General features: G+C 52.9%; 1 protein-coding gene across 1 annotated transcript in view; it reads left to right on the top strand.

Annotated features, from left to right (window-relative positions):
- The first annotated feature begins 610 nt into the window (after positions 1-610).
- ABCC3 (ATP binding cassette subfamily C member 3) overlaps positions 611-18462 on the top strand; it is a 43445-nt gene continuing 25593 nt past the window's right edge. Inside the window, exons 1-9 of the mRNA XM_023533505.1 lie at positions 611-631; positions 1441-1686; positions 11980-12156; positions 12501-12626; positions 12844-12981; positions 13814-13939; positions 14173-14234; positions 14908-15039; positions 16023-16214. Coding sequence (XP_023389273.1) covers positions 611-631; positions 1441-1686; positions 11980-12156; positions 12501-12626; positions 12844-12981; positions 13814-13939; positions 14173-14234; positions 14908-15039; positions 16023-16214 — 1220 coding nt within the window. The remainder of the gene's footprint in view (positions 632-1440; positions 1687-11979; positions 12157-12500; positions 12627-12843; positions 12982-13813; positions 13940-14172; positions 14235-14907; positions 15040-16022; positions 16215-18462) is intronic.

The following is an 18462-nucleotide window of genomic DNA, read 5'->3' as shown; positions in this document are numbered from 1 at the left end:
CCTCTCAGACTAGCAGGGAAGACAGATTCTTCACAACTAAATATAACTCAAAGCATACCGTGACAAGAGCATGAAACCTCTGTAAAGTCTTTGGCTCAGCAGTGGAGGTGGGAGGTGTGACCAAGTGAGTGGAGGGGAGTGGGCAGACAAAGGGCTGGGAAAACTTGTCCATTGGAGGGGAGATGCACCTGTCCCATTGCCTGGGAAGGGGAAGCCTCATCCCCCTCTGCTCCCATGCCCCACCCCATGCCAGCTCAGATCTCTGTTCTGATAGCCCATGGCCAGAACCCTTCCTTCTGATGACTTCCTGCCTGCCCAGAGAGAAAGGCCGTGGCTGGCTACTATTCTATCTTGCTGGCATCTGCCCTCGCCTGCTGCTCAGAGCAAGTGCCAGGGAATAGATCGCCAGAGTGAACCTGGGCAGACCCTGCAGACAGGGACAGGATTGGAGAGGTGAGGGCAGGAAAGAGATGGACCAGCAGGAATAACTGCAGGAAGAGCGGGGATTCCTTCTCACCCCAAGAAGGGATGCTGAAGTGGCTTTCTGGAATCCCGTTTGGGAAGAGAGGGTGACTGGGGGAGGGAGAGAGATGGAGGGAGGGATCTCAGCATGGCTGAGCTGCGACAAGCAGTAGGAAGAGGCCACTGACTGCAAACCTATTTTACAAGTGGGAATGTGGAGATAGCCTTTGAGGAGAGTGTTAATGTGGGGCTCCTCCTGGGGCCTCACCTGCCCATCCCCCATTCTGACCAGGCTGACGTGGAGGAAACTGACACATGTTAGGTGCCTACTAAGTGTACTGGCAACATGCTTAATGCTTTACATATCTTTCTCGTTTAATTCTCAGAGTAGCCCTACCAGGTGGGTACTGTGATTATCCTTGTTTTATGAATATGAAAGCAGAGGCACAGAGTGGCACTGAAGCGACCCCCGCAATGTCAGGGAGCCACAAGATCTCAGGAAGGCAGCAATTTAAGGGACTCATGGGAAGCCACCATTGGGATGATGCCGGGCCCCCTGACCTGTTTGTTCCCCTGTCCTCGGGTACACGCACACATGTGCGCATTGTGTGTGGATGTCTGATGTGTGGAGATGTGTGGATTTCCCCTGCAACCAGTGGGGAAAGCTGGCCTTCGGACTGTCTGGGCACACAAGCTCTTCCCATTTCACAGATAAGGAGACAGAGCTCCAGAAATGAACGTGACCTTTTCAAGGATCTATTACCGGAGGGAGTCTTGCTAGGTCCCTCTCCAGGTTTCAGTGAATCACGGCCCGCAGCAGAGTTGTGCATGGTGTGAATGGATGCGAGGCCGTTGGAAACAGACCCTGCTCCGGACCTACCAGCCTCAGTATCTGGAGTAGCATCTCTCCTGCGCCGCACAGTAGCCACTCAAGGGGGCTGTCGACTGTGTCATCGGTCCCCTACCCCTGTCCCAAAGTCGCTCCCAGAGCCGCAGCTTCAGGGAAGCTCTGTCTCAGCCGCGGGAACACGAGAATGCGAACCAAAGGGCTTTGGGGTAGGGCTGGGTTGGGCGGGCGGGGGCGGGGGCGGAGCGCGGGGCGGAGGAGGCTGGGGCACCGCCGCATCCTGGGCTGGGGCAGGGTTGCGCTCACCTTCCTGGTCGCCGCGACTCGGTCCCATGGACGCCCTGTGCGGCTCAGGGGAGCTCGGCTCCAAGTTTTGGGTAAGGAGGGGTCCTGGCACCGAGGCAGGCGCACCAAAGAGCCCAGAGACGCTCCCGGGGAGGAGGGGTGCGTGCAACGCCGGGAGGGGGGTCTGACTGCCCTGAGCCGGGTCTCTCGTGGCGTCCAAGACCTGCCCTGCCCTTCCCCGCCGCGTGGAGAACTTGGGAAATCAAGGCACTAGGCTGTCCCGGGCGCAGCGGGTGGCGTCCCCGAATCGGAGTTCCTCCGCTGGCTGCCTCACCCTACGCCCTCGCTGGGGCCGACTGCAAGGTTCAGAAGTGGCATTTCCCCATTAGCTCACGACCCTGGACTAGGGCTTAGTTTTGCACGCTCACACCTGCCCCCTGGCCTAGGGCATCCAGAGATACTGTTCAACCAGGTACTTTTGGAGTTTGGCTCCGCTGGGCTCTGCTCGTCTTGGGAAGAGTTCCTGCCACCATCTTTTCTGGGGGCAAGAGCCACTGGACAGCAGGTGGCCCTCAACGCTCTGGCCTCAGGAGGGAGAGGCAGGCCCTTACAGGCACAGGATCCCAGGATTCCCCGCTCCAAACCTCTCCTTCTACAAGATGGGGAAAGGGAGGTCCCAAGAGTAGGCGGGACTTGCCCAAGTCACCTAGTTAGAAGACAGAGGAGCCAGAATAGAAAAGCGGGCCTTTTTTGGCTGACACACCAAGCCCCTTTCCAAGACACCAGGTGCTTTTCAGGCCGCTGACTCCAGTCCCCCAGCACAGCTCAAGTGCATTAAGTGTAGACCGCCCAAGAGCTTTCTGACAGTTTTCAAAACCTAGTCACGGCAGCTGCTTTGATCTTCATTGTAGCTTTGGGAGGCAAGTAGTAGTGTGTCTCCATTTTACAGATGGGCTCAGATTCAAAAGGCTTGTCTGTGGTCATTCAAGGGATTCCTAGCGTAGGCTGGTCCCAAATCCGAGGCCTCTGAGTCCTAGTCTCTAAACCTTTTTCCTATTTTGGGTATTTGTGCAGGCGTGCCGGATGTGTGTGTGCCCAGTGTGTGTTCCCATGTGTGTGTGTGTACATAAGCACGTGTATATAGTCAGGAACCCCACTCGTGGGCTGTGTTTACAATAGTCTCTGGGGGCTACATGTATTTTTGAAACGTAAGGCACACAACAGTCAGTTGCAGAGTGCTGGACTAGGAAGCAGGACCCCCAGGATGTGGTTCCAGCTTTCCCATTGCCTGTGCTCCTTTGGGCTTCTGGGCCCCTTGTACGTCCTTGGAGGATCTCAGGGTCCACGGAAATCAGTGCATCTGTATAAAATCTGAGGGATGAATTCCATATGGGGTATCTGCTTGAACACCTCAAAGGACAACGGAACTGACTACTCTTTCTCACCTCAACTTTCTACGTTATCTTCTTGGCTCCTGAAAGTTGTTCTGTGCTGTACCCAGCATGGCTGGTGACCGGGGGTGGGGTGGGGAGAAAGCAGGAAGGTTCCCAGCTCCTCGTCTGAGGGTTTGCAGAGCTGAGAGACAAGCTGGAGCTGTAGCCTCAGCTCTAGCTCGGTTACCCAAAAGGGCCTAGAGCTCTGAGCTACTCATTTCTGGTATGCTAGTTTGCATCTCGTTTACATTGTATATTATTCAGGTACACCTGCCCCTGAATCTTTTATCTTGGGGGCCTGTGGGTGACCTACCTTGTAGGAAGTAGTTCAGGGAAGCCAGGAAGTACCTGAGCTGAGAATGAAAAGGTAGGGGCAGAGGCGAGCGTGGTTCAGGCCCCTCCGCGCCACTTGTTTACGAAGCCTTTTCGCTTGCTTATCCTCATAACCTCGGTTTCTCCACCTGGCAAATGGGAAAATAACCCATCTCCTAACCACCTCACACGATTCTTGTGGAGATCAAATGAGATAAGGAATATGAAATGCTTTTGAGAACTAAAAACTCTCTGTGCAAGACAGGTCATGAATTCCTAGAAAGAGGAGTTAAGAGAAAGAGAAATGAGGTTAGAAGGGGGTGTTAGACTTGCCAAGACCTACAAGAAAGAGGCTGGCAGGTCTGCTGGGCCAGAGGCCACCTTTTCAACTGTTTTCTGGGGATTTTGTGGCTAAATTCATCAGCCTCAGCCCTGGATGAATCTAAGGGTAGCAGACTTGAGGGGACCCGTGACCCCTGGACATGTGCTTACCCACCTGTGGACTCACACACACCAGGCCCTGGGTGAATGATTTATCTCTTTGTTTGAATCTTTTACCTCTACCTACTTTGGGTCAGATTACCAACATTTCTGAGTTTGCCTTGGGAGTTTAGGTAGAAATAAATTCCAAAAGAATGAACCGTAGCAAAACTGCCTAGGGCTCATGAAACCAGAGATGTCTCTAGAACAAAGGAGATGGGGGTGTCTGTCCCTTGGCTGTGCCCATAGTCCCCTGCCTGGAAGATTGCTCTGTGTTCTGAGCAGCACGCAGGTGGTGGAGAGTGTGCATGGAGAAGGGCCTGGGGCTGTTTACCCTCAGGAGGTTTTGACCTATTTGCAGAATCGGCCTTGATCTAATGGCCCCAGGAAGCTCCCAGGATGCTTATGAGGGCTCAGAAAACTGAAAGTCCTGACCATGAGAGCTGTCCAAAGATGGTATTGATTTCCTGAGAAGTAGTGAGCGCCCCATCACTGCGGGTGTGCAAGCACGTGGTTAGTGACCACTGGTGGGAATGCTAAAAAGAGGATTCCAGCCCAGAAAGAAGTTGAGGTCCCACCCTGAAATTCTGTGACCAACTGGGAAGAGAGAAGATGTGGCCAATGGGAGATTGGTTAATTCCTCCCCTATTTCTAGACCTCCCTTTCCCTGGCTCTTTCCCTACTTTAGAAATGGAGTTTACCTAATAGCAGCTCTTGGTAGAAGCCTATGGGTTTCTCACTGGTCAAGTACCAGCACCTTCATTTTTCCCTGGACTGTTTACCCACCGTAAGAGAGGGCAAAACCCTAGTCCTTCAGAAGCCCAACTTTCTGTGTCCCCTGCTCTGATGCCTGAGAGGAATTGAGATTTGAGTTTCATTCTGTCACTCACTAGCTGTGTCACTCACCCATCTCTGGGCTCCAGTCGGCTTTAGGTGGGCTCTGGGGCTCCTTCAGGTCTAGTTCCCCAGTGCCGATTCTGGGATTTGGCCTCAGCCTGGGTGGCAGGGACAAGATCATGATTAGCGCCCTCCAAACTCCTTTTGGGCTCCTGGGTATCACTGTCTTCCTTGACTTCCTCTTAGGTCACTGCCCAGCCTGAGTAGGAGGCCACCTGAACTTATGAGTAATGGATGAGACTGATTTCAATGTACTTTGACTCTCAAATACAATGACGAGTGAAGCTCTGGGGAAACTGGCAGAGGCAGGGCCCCTGAGGTAGGCTGGTGGGCATCAAAGCTCCCCAGTCTTCCTGGTTAGGCCAGATCCCTAGAATCTCCTCCTTCCATCCCAGTTGGGGGCAGTGAAGCCGGTGCTGGATGGCTTTAACTTCTGAGCTCCTGGCTTCTGGCAGGCGGGTTTGGTCCCTGGGGCCCCAGAATGGCTTCTTCCCACCCACCCTTTATCTCCCGCATGGTCCTTGGACTTAGGGAAGGAAGTGAGTCAGGGGAGTAGCATTTGGGAAGGAACTTTGCCAAGCTTACATGCTGGTCCCCAAATGGGGAAATAGTATTGGAGCACCAGGTCCCCAGGGAGGGAGGCCCCCTCGGGCACTACCAGCTGACCCACCCAGAAGGCAGGGTCAGAACACATGGGCTGCGTCCACCCCTCCCTAGTGGGTCTGTCCTGGGGGCATATGGTAGAGGGGGATCCCTGAGGGATCTTGATGAGTGGCTGGGCCTATCTCCTCCCCACCTAGAGCTGTTTCCTGTATTCGGTGCAGGGGGTGGTGCTGGGAGAGGGTGCTAATCCTTGGATTGGATTTCTCCTTCTAACTGGATATTCAGGTTTCTAATCCAGCTGCTCCCAGAACTCCAGCTAGTCTGCTACTGCATGGTGGTAGCCCCTTCTCCTCAGCTCTTTGAGATGAACCGCAGCTAGGAGGTGATTCGAGGGGGTGGTGCAAGGCTGAAAGGAGATTTTTAATGTTTCGAGATGCACGTGTTCTGTCCCCAAGGCGGGATGTCATGCTGGAACCTTATAGGGTACAGAGAAAGTACAGTAGAATCCCATGGTTTGGGGTGGGGACTCTGGAACAAGACTGCTTGGGTTTGAGTGCGGATATCAGCCCATTGTGAACTGTGGCCACTTTCCAGCCATAGGTCTCAGCTGTTGTGAATATTAAATGATAATCCGAGAACACAGTGGTGCTCAAATAACCTAAGTTGTGGGCTGGCACAGCCTCTTTCAGAAGTAGCCAGGCCTGTGAGCCACGGACTGGCCCCGCATGGCCAGGCTTTGCACCCCCGTCCCCCACCCGGGCCCTTCCAAAGGCTGCCGTTTTAGACATGGTAGGTCAGTGAGTGTGACTGGGGATCAGAGCAGGTCCCTGCCCTTTCTGCATCTTTATTTCTGCCGAGATAAATGAACTTGTCAGTTTATCCCTTCTCCCCACCCCAAAGGATTAAGGAAGTAATTACTCTTCTCAGACAGAGGCTGTCAACAAGCCTGTGGGGTGCGGGGGGGAGCTGGAAGTCCCTGACAAAGCCATGGCCCAGCTGGGGCAGAGGGCTCCAGGGGCCTTACTCTCACCTGTTCCCTACTTAGGTCTGTAGGGATTTCAGCTTCGGTGCCCACAAAGGGGCCTCTGCTGTGCCGTTCATTCTGGACGCCAGACCTTATCAGCTCCATCCAGCTGTTTAATCGCATTATTAAGGAGGCTGTTGTTGCTGTGGGAACCGTGTGGGTGACAGCTGCAGAGTAGGAGAGGGGCGTGGGAGAGATGAGGTCAGAGAGATGGGGGAGGCAGATAATGAGGGTCTTGAGGGCCATGCAGGAACTTTGGCTTTTCCTCTGAGGGAAATGGAGGGCCCTTGGCAGCTTCGAACTGGAGTAGTAACGTGGTAGCCTGGTCTGGCTTAGATTTCATAAAGATCTGCCTCTAGCTGCTGTGCTGGAAAAGACTACCCAGGCAGGCCGCAGGGGTGGAAGCGAGAAGACCGGGGAGGTGGCTATGGCAGTAATAGAAATTCAGGTGGAAAAGTTGGGCAGAGAGAAGTGGTTGGATTCTGGATACATCAGGGAGAACCAGATGAAGTTGCCTTTTTTATAGATAAGAATAGTGGAATATAACGCTTTCATCTTGTTCAGCCTGGTCATTTGAAGGTAGAGTGGTCAAGATTTGCTGAAGGATTGGATGTGGGGTATGAGAGAAAGAGAAGAATCAAGGATGATCTCCAAGGATTCTGGGCTGGGACAAGGAAGGAGTTACCATCCATCAAGGGCAGGCTGGAGAGGAGAGGATGGGCAGGAGTTCGGTTCTGGACACGTTGTGTAAGGCATGTCCCCTCGACATCCTACAAAGGGCTCTGGGATAAATAGTCTAAGGTACCTGCTGCCTTCTGGAGATGGCTCTGCCTAGTTGGGACATACTTATCTAAAGGGAAGTAGCCCAGGCTGGACCTCCCCGTGGGTCTCTCGTATCCCCAAGATCTCTCGATTGTTGCCACAGTCCAGGTTACCTGTGCAACCAAAACAAGGTCCCATCAGCTTCTTGTTCCTTCACTTGCTTTCTCAAGCGTCGCCTTGTTTGAATCAAGGTGCTTTGCTATTCATTCTCTCCCTTGTGGGGAGCCGGCCAAGATGCTGTCATTGCCCCCATTATGACTCACGTGGAGAATGAGGTTCAGGGAGATGAAGGAGCTTGCTCACAGTTCCTCGGCTTCAAAGCGGCAGCCCACACAGGGTCCTCTGTATCGAGATTTGTTTCTTTTTGTGGCGACTCCTTGCCTGCCTCAAAGAGCCATGTCATCGACTTGCACACCCATGCAGGGATTCCCTGTCATGCCCTCAAACTCGGGCTCCCTTGTCAATCAACTCAGACCACTCCTGCATACCTGGCCCTGTGCTGGCAGGTGGAGAGTGGGGCAGGAGAGGAAAGGAGTAGTGTGGGCCAGGTGTCTGCCCTCAAGGGCTCACGTTGCTGCGGGAGAGAGCATGTGTTCACAGGTACAGGTACAGGCGGCAAGAGATAGGGAGAAACCTCAGTTTAGCCCCACAAGGCCTGGGTGCTTGTTCAAGATCCCTGCTCCCTGTTGTCCTTAGACCTGTTGCCAGAACAGGTGGAACCTGCTTTCCCTTTTGAGCAGTGCCTAACGCTGTTCCTCCTCTCTGCTTCTGGAAGTTGCTCTGAATCCACCAGCCAGTGAATGACTGTGCTATAATAAACTGTCAATGAAACATAAAGGGTCTTTATCACTTTCACGGCTTAGTCACTTACTGGTTGCCAAGATCATACAAGATAAAACAAAGAAAAGCCAGGACAGGGGCGGGTGTGCCCCAAGAAGACTTCCTGTAGGAGATAAGACTTGGGCTGGGCCCAGAGAGATGGGAAGAGCACAGCAAGCCTGGAGACCCAACAGTTGCCAAGGTAGGGGCGGCCTTGGGCAGGCTATCTGGGTGGCAACTAAATGGATGGGATTAATGGGCTTGTTGAGTTGAAAGCAGAGTGGGGCTGCCCCATTGACAGTATTATGGACACATACATGGGTCCGTTCACACAATAGACCACCATGCAGAAATGAGGATGGCGTGTCCCCACTCATAATCAACCCCAAGGATGACACCCATGAGCATGGTGTTGAGTGAAAGAAGCCAGACGTAAAAGATACATACTGCACAATTTCCTTTATAGGAAGATCCCTAATGGGAAATATTAATCCACGTTGTTAGGAATCAGGATGGCATTCCCCTGGGACAAGTAGTGACTGGGAGGGGACACAAGGAGAGGCTTCTGGGTGCCAGTAATGTTGTTTCTTGATTTGCATGCTGGTTACACAAGCGTGTTCAGTATGTGAAAATTCCTTAGGGTGTATACTTAGATGTGTGTGCTTTTCTGTAGGTATATTATACTTGAAAAAAGAAATGTTTTAAAAAGGAAAAGAAAAAGATCCGGGGCTGCGTTAGGGATTAGCTGTGTCTGCTGCCCTCCCCTGTGGTGCCTGACCAGGCCCAGTGAGGTGCCCAGCTCTGTCTGTGACCTGATGTCCAGCTGGGCCAATATGCCAGAGGCTCAACAAGTGTTTGTGGGTTTATGTTGCTTGAGGGACTACTGAACATGGGGCTCTAGAATACAAGATGTACAACCTCTGCCCCCTGGGACTCAAGTGAAATGCCCCAAAGCAGTGTGTCCCCAGACTGCATGGTCCCCAAAGGCAAGGACAGGTCTGCCCCAGGTGCTCCCAGCCCACTGGCTGACTATAGCAGGCCCTCACCAAAGCATCATCAGGTGGAAGACTGATGCTCCAAAAAGGTGGCTGTCTAAGTAGGTGCTGACTTCAGAAGTGGAAGGGTGCTCAAGATGGGAGAGATGGGTGTCAAGCTGGGCCCATCACCGCTTCCCTGTAGTTGTTGGGGTTTTGACAAATGGAAGAAAGAGGGACCAGGTTGAGCAAAGGTATAGAAGTGGGAGTCTCAGAGCCATGTAGAGTGAATCGAGTTTGGCAGTAGCGGGAGGGAGCGGTGGGAAAGGAAGTGAGAAGAGAAGCCTGTGGGGTGCTTGGACTTGATTCCAGAAGCAGCAGGAGCCTCTGCGAGTTTTGGGCCTGAAGTAAGGGTCACAATCTGTGTTCCAGGGAGGGTCATCTTGCAGCAGTGGGCAGGGGCATTAGAGGGCAGTGAGCTGGCCCCGATGGGATTAAAAAGTGAAAATAATTGAGGAAAGGGAGGTAAGGTGTGAAGACCACTCCATGAAATATATTTTTAAGAAGGGAGAACTCAAGCACATAGATAGTTCAATAGTTCACATAGATCGATCACTCTAGGCCAGTCTGGGGGTCTTAAATACCATAGACATGCTTAGACTTTGTCTTCTAGGCAGTAGGGAGACAGTGAAGGTTCAGAGGAAGGGTATATGCTGAGCACCTACATGTGTTAGGCAGTGGTATAGGTACCCAGGATACATCAATAAATGGAATAAAGATTCTCACCTTCAAGTAACTTACATGCCAGCAGGAAGATATAAGAAAAAACATAGTCAACTAGTAAATTATATAGCATATTGAAGGGCAATAGGTACTACAGAGGAAAAAAAAAAGCAGGGAAGGGTAAGGAGGGTGGATTGGGGATGCTGAGGATGCGGTGCAAGTGGCAATATTAAACAGGGCTGGTCAGGGTAGGCCTCGCTGAGAAAGAGAGACTTAAGTAAGTCTGATGGAGGAGTGTTCCAGGCAGAGAGAGCAGCAAGTGCAAAGGCCCTGAGGCAGGAACAGGCCTGGTGTGTTCAGGAACAGCAAGGAGGTCATTGGCTGGAGTGAGAGAGGTCATGGATTGGTGGAAAGGGACACGGCACAGGTGTTCCTTGTAGGCTCTTGTAGGATGTGTACAGTGGAGATGTTCAGTAGGTAGTTGGATAGAGAGATGGAGTTTAGAGAGTGGTGGCCTGGAGAGATAAACTTGGGAGTCATCAGCCTATAGATGAAACTGGATGAGATTGCAAAGGGGTTGAGAGCAGATGGAGAAGGAGATGGAGAAGAGGAAAGGACTGAGCCCTGGGGCATTCGGATGCCAACAGGGCAAGCAGCAAAGAGACTTAGAAGCAAAGACCAGGAGAGTGCGGGCAGGGATCTGGGCCCCTAGAGCACGGACGGGAAGAGACCAGAACCCATGGGAATTGCTTAGGAAGAGGTGAGGGTCTGGGCTAGTAGGATGGCCAAGGAGCCAGGTGAGCAGGCGATGTTATCCTCCCAACGTTAGCCCTGAAGAAAGATTTATCATCACACAGTTGAAAGAGGTAAAGCTGTCTAATCCTTTGCGAGAAGAGAAAAAAAGATTAGTTGGCTGATGGTCGTAGAGGAAACGCTCTCAGTAAAATATGTGTTTGAATGTATTCCCTGATCTTTTTTCAAAAAAGTTCTCAGCTGAAGTTATAGTCAAAGACAAGAAGGATCTTGTCTGGGCTCAGTGGTCCCCCAGGACACCAGACTCTTGGTGCTAGAACCAGGACGGTCCCATGCAAACCGGAATAGGTGGTCACTCTAAGCTTGGTAATTTACAGAGTTCTCGCCACATCATCTTGCTCTTTGAGCTCACACTCACTCAGTGAGGCAGGTGCGGTGGGGGATGGCCTCCTGCCAAAAGGAGAGGCAACAGCAGGCTCAGGGAAACGCCTCATCCCTTCCTGGGAGAGGCTTAGAGAGGAAGTGGGCTCTCCAACCATGTGTATATATTGCTTCGATAAAATTTAAAAAATGATTTAAAAAACAAGTAGAAATCTAGAATGACAGAAAGCAGATCAGTGGTTGCCTGGCTGGGATGGGCTATAAAGGGGCACGAGGGAAGTTGTGGAACAATGGAACTATATTGTTATTGTGACAGCGGCTTCCCAGGTGTGTACAAACCCATTGGATTGTGCCCTGTAAATGGATGCAGCTTATTATACTTTTATTATACTGTAGTTAGAGAGAGAAAACGTGAAGAAATGAGGAAATGGAGGCAACCATGGCCTCCTAGGAGAGCCCACAGCTCACAAACACTTGCTCGTTTGCGCTCTTACTTTACCCTCTCTCATCTTCACACACCTTCTGACCACCCTCCCCCGCATTGTAACTGGAGGGCAACTGAGTCTGGGGTTCACGCTGCCTGCACCGGTCAGCCTATAGACTAACACAGGAGTTGGGATATTTAGAATAAGCGTTTATTGTCAGAGGACTGGTGATCTAAGAAGGCAGCACGTTGACACCTTCAAAGCTTCCTTGCCTTCTCGGTCTGGCTTAGGGTATTTAAGGGAAAATCTGGGCTGTATTCCTGGGGCTATGCGACAGTTCCGGGGTTGGGGTGCTCTGTTGTGCTTCACGGAGCCATTCCTCTGGCAACGTGGTGGGTGTTAGCAACCCAGGAACAAAGATGGGAGTAGTCTGGAAAAAATGCTGGACCAGGATTATGATCAGTAAGCACAAGGGCATTCATCATAAATTTCAGGGCAACTTTCTATGGCAAGGGACATTCCAAGCTTAGGGTCAAGCTGCTGAGGACGATCTATTGTTAAGCTATATGGCAAGGAAAAGTGAAGCTGGGGACTCTGAGACTTCTACTACGGACATCGCGGCTGGGCCCTTCTTCGCCATTGCATATGGAGCGTCTCTGTGGCTCAGCCACCTCCCTTGAGGGAGAGCCCAATCCTGCAGAAGGCAGCCATAGCACTCAATTATTTCCTCTGTCCCCAGGACTCCAATCTGTCGGTGTACACAGACAACCCAGACCTCACTCCCTGCTTCCAGAACTCCCTGCTGGCCTGGATCCCCTGCATCTACCTGTGGGCCACCCTGCCCTGCTACCTACTCTACCTGCGGTGCCACCACCGAGGCTACATCACCCTCTCCCGCCTCTCCAAGCTAAAGACGGTCAGGAGCTCAGGGCTCTTTGGGTGGGACTGGGACCTGGGGGAAATTTTTTTTAATGAGTCCCTTGCCCGACTCTCAGCAGCTGGACAGGGGCCCCCAGCTTCACCGCCTGGTGGGGGGCTGTGGCAGCTTGCCAACTGGGTGTGCAGCCAACTGAGATCATCCCTACTTGGGGAGGTACAAGCAAGTTTTCCATCAAGTCTCTCCTACCCTCAAGAAGCTTCCGGCCAGTGCCTAGCCCAGCCGTCGGGGCCAGGCCCCAGCAAGTCTGGTGGCTTCAGGAGCAAAAAGAGACTGTCCCTCCTTCTGGGGATGGTGGCTCTAAGACATGTCCTTGTTCATAGGCCTTGGGTGTCCTGCTGTGGTGCGTCTCCTGGGCTGACCTCTTCTACTCCTTCCATGGCCTGGTCCACGGCTGGGCCCTTGCCCCCATCTTCTTTGTCACCCCCTTGGTGGTGGGGGTCACCATGGTCAGTGCGGGGCCCGGGAAGCTGAGTGGGGGAGGGTCTCCAGTGGGTTTTGAGATTGTGATGGGAGAACCATGGGCTCTAAGGAGGAGGCCGGACACCTTAGCAGTGGGAAGATGGGGGGTGACCCCGAAACATCTAGCCACACAGGGCGGGGAGGAACAGAGGTAGGTCCGGATGTGTATACTCTGGCCCGGCCTCCCCTGCCCTCCCTGAACAGCTGCTGGCCACCCTGCTGATCCAGTATGAGCGGCTGCAGGGGGTACAGTCCTCGGGGGTCCTCATCATCTTCTGGTTTCTGTGTGTGGTCTGCGCCATCATCCCCTTCCGCTCCAAGATCCTTTCAGCCATGGCAAAGGTAAGGGGAAAGAGAGGCACCTACCTGGTCCAGCCCTGTCTAGGGTGTGACCTTAGGGCTCAAGGTCAGCGCTGGGTCCCAGGCTCCTCCCCTCTGTCCCTCCCTGGCTCCCAGGACATCCCCTGTGGTTCAGTCTTTTTTGTGTTGTTCTCTACTCACTGTATCTCTGCTGGAAGCAGGCGGGACGGACAGAGCTGAGGACCAGGGTAACTCAGGGGAAAGGGGCCGTTGTTGGATATTCGTGGGAGTTCAGGGAGCTATTATCCTGTAGTCACCACCACCATCCACTGCAATGTCTCATAGGGGTGTCGGCCAACGTCTGTTTACTGAACACATGTTTGCAGACATGCACAGGTAGTTCTGGCTTACCTGGAAGTCTCATGGTCTCATTCTCCCCCTTTCTTTCCACCTTCCTCAGTTCCTGGCTTTCTTCTTGATCTTTGGTGGTGGCGATAGTGTGGTGACAGGAACACTGGGAGTCAGTTGGGCATCTCCTCATTTCTCCATCTCAAGGGTTAGACGGTCAAGTATATTCAGAAGAGCACAGGCTTGGAATCGTCTGCTTATTATCTGTGTGATCTTGGGCAAATTCCTTGGTCTTCTGGAGCCCCATTTCTTCAGTTACAAACAGGGTGTCATAGATTTCCTAGCCTGTAGGGAGGGTTGGACAAGGTGATGCAGGTGAGGTGTTTGGCACGATGCCTGATGCCAGATAAGTCCTCACAGAACCGCAGCCCCCTTATGATCCTTCCCCTCTCTCAGAATCCCTGGGGGCCACCTCCTACCCCAGAGGAGACTGATGTTCTGATGCTTCTCCCCATTGTCCCCCTAGGGCAAGATCTTGGACCCTTTCCGCTTTACCACATTCTACATCTACTTTGCCCTGGTGCTCTGTGCCCTCGTCCTGTCCTGCTTCAAGGAGAAGCCACCATTTTTCTCCCCAAGGAATGTCGACCCTGTGAGTTTTCCATGGAGGCTGGGAGGCAGTGGGGGTTCCACACCCATTCCTCAGCCAGCCCTTACCAGCATCCTCCATCCCTTCCAGTTCCTTCCATCCCCAGGTCATGTCCACAATGTGTAACCTGGGGCTTAGAGTTGGAAGGTGGGGGCAGGGGGTCCTCCTCCCTCTCATCTGCCTTGAGAGGGTGGGTGGGCATTCCTCATATCCCTCGTCCTACTCTCACCTTCTAGAACCCCTGCCCAGAGGCTAACGCTGGCTTCCTCTCCTGCCTGTCTTTCTGGTGGTTCACAAAGTGAGTTGGCTCTCCCTCCAGCCTGGGTCAGAGAGAGGAGGGTGAGGAGATGGGGGTAAAAGGGAGGAAGGAGAGTAGATAAGTTCAAGGCTCTGAGGAGCTGGGCCTGGCTGCCCCCACCTCAAACCCTTGTCCCTGCGGGCATGGGGCAGGTGAGGATGGGGAAACCTGTTTGTTTGGGCTGGGGCCTGAGTCTAAAGGCCAGCCCTGCATCTGGCAGGCAGTGGGGATAGGCCCAGGGGCTAGAGGGACACTGTAATTAGCTCTAAGCTTTTCTGTCTGGGATAAGCGTGCAGCTCCTCATCCCCTTGGCCATCCCTTGGAGTGGCTTGAGCAAGATAATTGTGTCTGTGACCTGGCTGACATCTCATTAACCATGCTGCACTGAAGGGGCAACCAAGGCTAGGGCTTCGTCTTTGCCCAGAGCTCCAGCCAACATGGATTTCATTACCAGGGCCCAGGGGTCAATGGGGCATCTGGAGAAGAGGGGGAGGAGGGGCCTGGGGTGGGAAATTGTGGTGGGAGGCAGTGACTTCCAGCCTGTTCACTGTGCAACGAAGGAGATACCTACCTTGACCACAGCACCCTAGGAAGACTCTCCTTTCTGGAGACCCTGGTCCCAGCTCCAGGCTGCTAAACTCTGATCTTATGTGGGGCCATCTGCCTGCCCCAGGATGGCTATCCTTGGCTGCCGACGTCCCCTGGAGAAGCAGGACCTCTGGTCCCTGAACAAGGAAGACCACTCTGAGATAGTGGTGAAGAAGCTGCTGGATGCCTGGAAGAAGCAGCAAAAGCGGGCAGCACGGTGAGGCCCTCCTGTCCCCATGTCCCTTCACCTAGCCCCTTCACGCATCTAAGGGGAGGCTAGTCCACCTGGGATGCTCGCGTGGCTCGGGGTGGGGAGAAGAGCAGGTGTGGGTGGTCCTGACGCGGGACGTGAGGCCAGCTCTCACCTGCTCCCCTGAGCCCAGGGAGTGGCTGCCGCTTTCTGGACATGTACTCTGCCCCAGCCCTGGGCACGTGGGTTGATTCAATCTCCAACAGCAATATGGTGTAGGTTCTGTTGTCCTCGTGTTACAGATGGGAACACTGAGGCACAGAAGTTTAATGAGGCACTCAAGGTGTCCTAGTTGATGGTGGCAGAGCCTGAATCCATGCCCAGCTGTCTGGCATCAACTGCCCAGCCAAGAGAGCTGGGGCTCTGAGTCCTCTTCCCCTGCCCACTTCTGACCCTGGGGCTGAACCCTTTCCCTCCGCACCGCAACCCAAGGCCCAGGAGTTCGGTGCGTGTTCAGCGAGGAGTCCCTAATTACCAACTGGCTGTCGGAGGGATAAAGGACTTGAGCTCGGTCAGCAGTGTCTTGGCTTCAATGGTTTGGAGCCTCTGGGTAAACCTAGGGTCCTCCAGTCTGCATGGGCACCCCTTCTCTGTCCCTCCAAGCCACTTCCGCCCCCTTCCTGCTCAGCTCTCCTGTGACTAGGCCACTAGCCTCCCCTGCCCATGTGTCCCTTCCCTCTTAGCATTTTTCCTCGGGACACTGGGGCAGGCCAGAGGCCGAGTATTGCTAGGTTATAGTCCTCCAGTAGTAGTTAAGGCAGTCCTCATGTGCCCTCTGGTACCCAAAGACAGTCTCTTGGTGAATTACCTGGAAAGTCATCTTGTCCAGCCCCCTCTCAATCCTGAGAGCCAAGAGAGCAGCTCCCCTCTCCTTCCCACTCCTCCCAGCACTTGCTTTCATGGGGCCCATGCGCCCGTTTCTACCTACTGTTCTTTCCTCCCTGGACCAGACTCAAGGCCAAGGCGGCATCTGGGAAGACAGTCTCCAGTGAGGATGAGGAGCTGCTGGGGGACCAGCCCAGGCCCCAGGAACTCTCCTTCCTCCAGGCCCTGCTGGCTGCCTTTGGCCCCAGCTTCCTCATCAGTATGTGCTTCCTGCTACTCCAGGACCTGCTCTCCTTCGTCAACCCACAGCTACTCAGGTCTCCCACATCCCTTCTTGCTGCAGCCCTTCCCTGGGCAGGGCGGTCGCTTGGCTGTCCCTGAGGACTGAGCCCGGAGGAGGGGACAACATGTATTGAAAAGAGCCCCAGACCTGCAAACGAAGGGGCTCTCCCTACTTTCTGTGTGCCCTTTGGCAGTGGCAATGCCTCCGTACCTCAGTTTCCCCATTCACATCTGACTTATTTACCAGGTACATGTTATGTGCCAGGCTCCCTGTGGACGCATTAACATTCTCTCTTAAATCTTACAGAGAAGTGTTCCTATGCCTTTTTACAAATGAGGAAGCAGAAAAACTAAGTGTAAAAAAAAAAAAAACAAAAAGTGAAGATGCAGAAATTCAGAGAGGTGAAGTGACTGGCCCAAGGGCACACAGCCGATAAAGATGGATTCGAGTCCAGGGCTCTGAACTCCAGCTATGGTGCTCTTTCCAGATGATAGACTCCATCATCTGTCACATGTATGGATTGGACTTGAAGGAGCTCTCAAACGAGAGGGTGGGAAGGAGAGCGGCCGAGCAGCTGAACCCCAAACCCCTTGCCTCTCCATTCATGCATTCATTCATTCATTCAATGAATACATATGAGCCCCAGGGTACCAAAATGGTGCCAGATATTAGGGATACAGAGATAAATATGATGTAGTTTTAAAGTCTTGTAGGAGAAACTATCATGTAAATCTGTTGGAGTACAGTGCAGGCAGGGGTGTACTCAGGTGTCTGGACAACCCCAGGAGGGGTAAAAAAAAAAAAAAAAAAGCCAGCTTGGGAAGGAGCAGGGTACGCTTGCCAGCCAGGGAGGTTTTTCAGTTTGGAAGGATAGCTAACCATGTGAGGAAAGAAGGGAGAGTGCAGCCTAGGCAAAGTTGCAAAGGCCTGAGACAGCATGACTCAGGAATTCCAGGTAGTTCTGAATGCTGGAGGTCAGCGTGACCAGAGGGAGAGGCGGAAAAACACGAAGAGAAAGGGAGAGAGCGAAGGAAATCCTTAAAAGATTTGCAGCCAGAGAGGGGCGTTTGATTTGCATTTTAGAAGGACAGGTGGCCAAATGGAAGTGGGCCAAGCAGGTCAGGAATGAGATAGGATTCAGAAGCTGCTCAGGAGGTGGAGGTGTGTGCCAGGGAGAGGGAGGGGTCGAGAGTGACTAGGTTCTGGCCTGGGTAACTGGAGAGTGATGGGTCTTTCTCTGACATGATGACCTCAGTGTGGGGAAGGGACTGGGCACTGGGCAAGGTGATGAATTGAGTCTTGGCCACATTGGGCCTATGGTGCTGGTGGGCCCCCCAAGATGAGACTCCCAGCTAGCTAGAGATCACATTTTCAGAGCCATCGGGTAAAAGTTGATGGCTAAGCTTTATCTGTGGCTAAGCTTTGCCAGACAGCCCATGCAAAGACCCCAGACAGAGCCCTAGGGAATTCTGACAGGTTAAGAGGGTAAGCAGAAGTGTGACTTGAAAGGGTGAGAGACGGAGTAGCAGAGCACTTCCAAGGCAAGGTGTGGCCTCGAGTGAAGCAGGGTGGCCAGTAAAATAGAGCCTGGGAAAGGCAACATGGAGTTTGTTAGTGACTTTGTCAACAATAGAGGCTGGGACAGGCCTGAGAGCAGGGGATCCGCAATGGAGACAGGGTCCATGGAGGTCTAGAAACCTCCTGTAAAGCAAGATATATTAGCTTCCTGTGGCTGCTGTAACAAATTACCACAACTTGATTGTTTAAAGGAACAGATATTTATTCTCTCACAGTTCTGGAGGCTAGGAGTCTGAAGCTGAGGTGTCAGTGAGGTTGGTTCCTTCTAGAGGCTCTGAGAATCTGTTCCATGCCTCCTAGCTTCTTGTGCTTGCCAGGAATGCTTGACATTCCTGTTTGTAGATCACTCCGATCTCTGCCTCCATCTTCACGGTGCGGTGGGCTTGCTCTCATGCTCACTCACTCTCTCCCTCTCTCTCTCTCTCTCTCTCTCTCTCTCTCTCTCTTTCTCTCTCTCTTCCCTCCCCTCCCCACTCTCTCCCCCTCTCCCTGTGCATCCGGCATCTCTGTATGCAAATCTCCCTCTCCAGTCTCTTATGAAGACACCAGTCACTGGATTAGGGCCCACCCTGCTCCACTGTGACTTCATCTTGACCACATCTGTAAAGACCTTATTTCAGAATAAGGTCACATTCACAGGTGCCAGGGGTTAGGACTCGAACATATCTTTTTGGGAGACACACTCAACCCACAGCAGAAGGAGA

This window comes from Pteropus vampyrus, unplaced genomic scaffold, assembly GCF_000151845.1.
Source record: "Pteropus vampyrus isolate Shadow unplaced genomic scaffold, Pvam_2.0 Scaffold104, whole genome shotgun sequence".
NCBI lineage: Eukaryota > Metazoa > Chordata > Mammalia > Chiroptera > Pteropodidae > Pteropus > Pteropus vampyrus.
The sequence above is the reverse complement of the archived record's forward strand: the minus strand, read 5'-3'. Positions and strand labels throughout refer to the sequence as shown.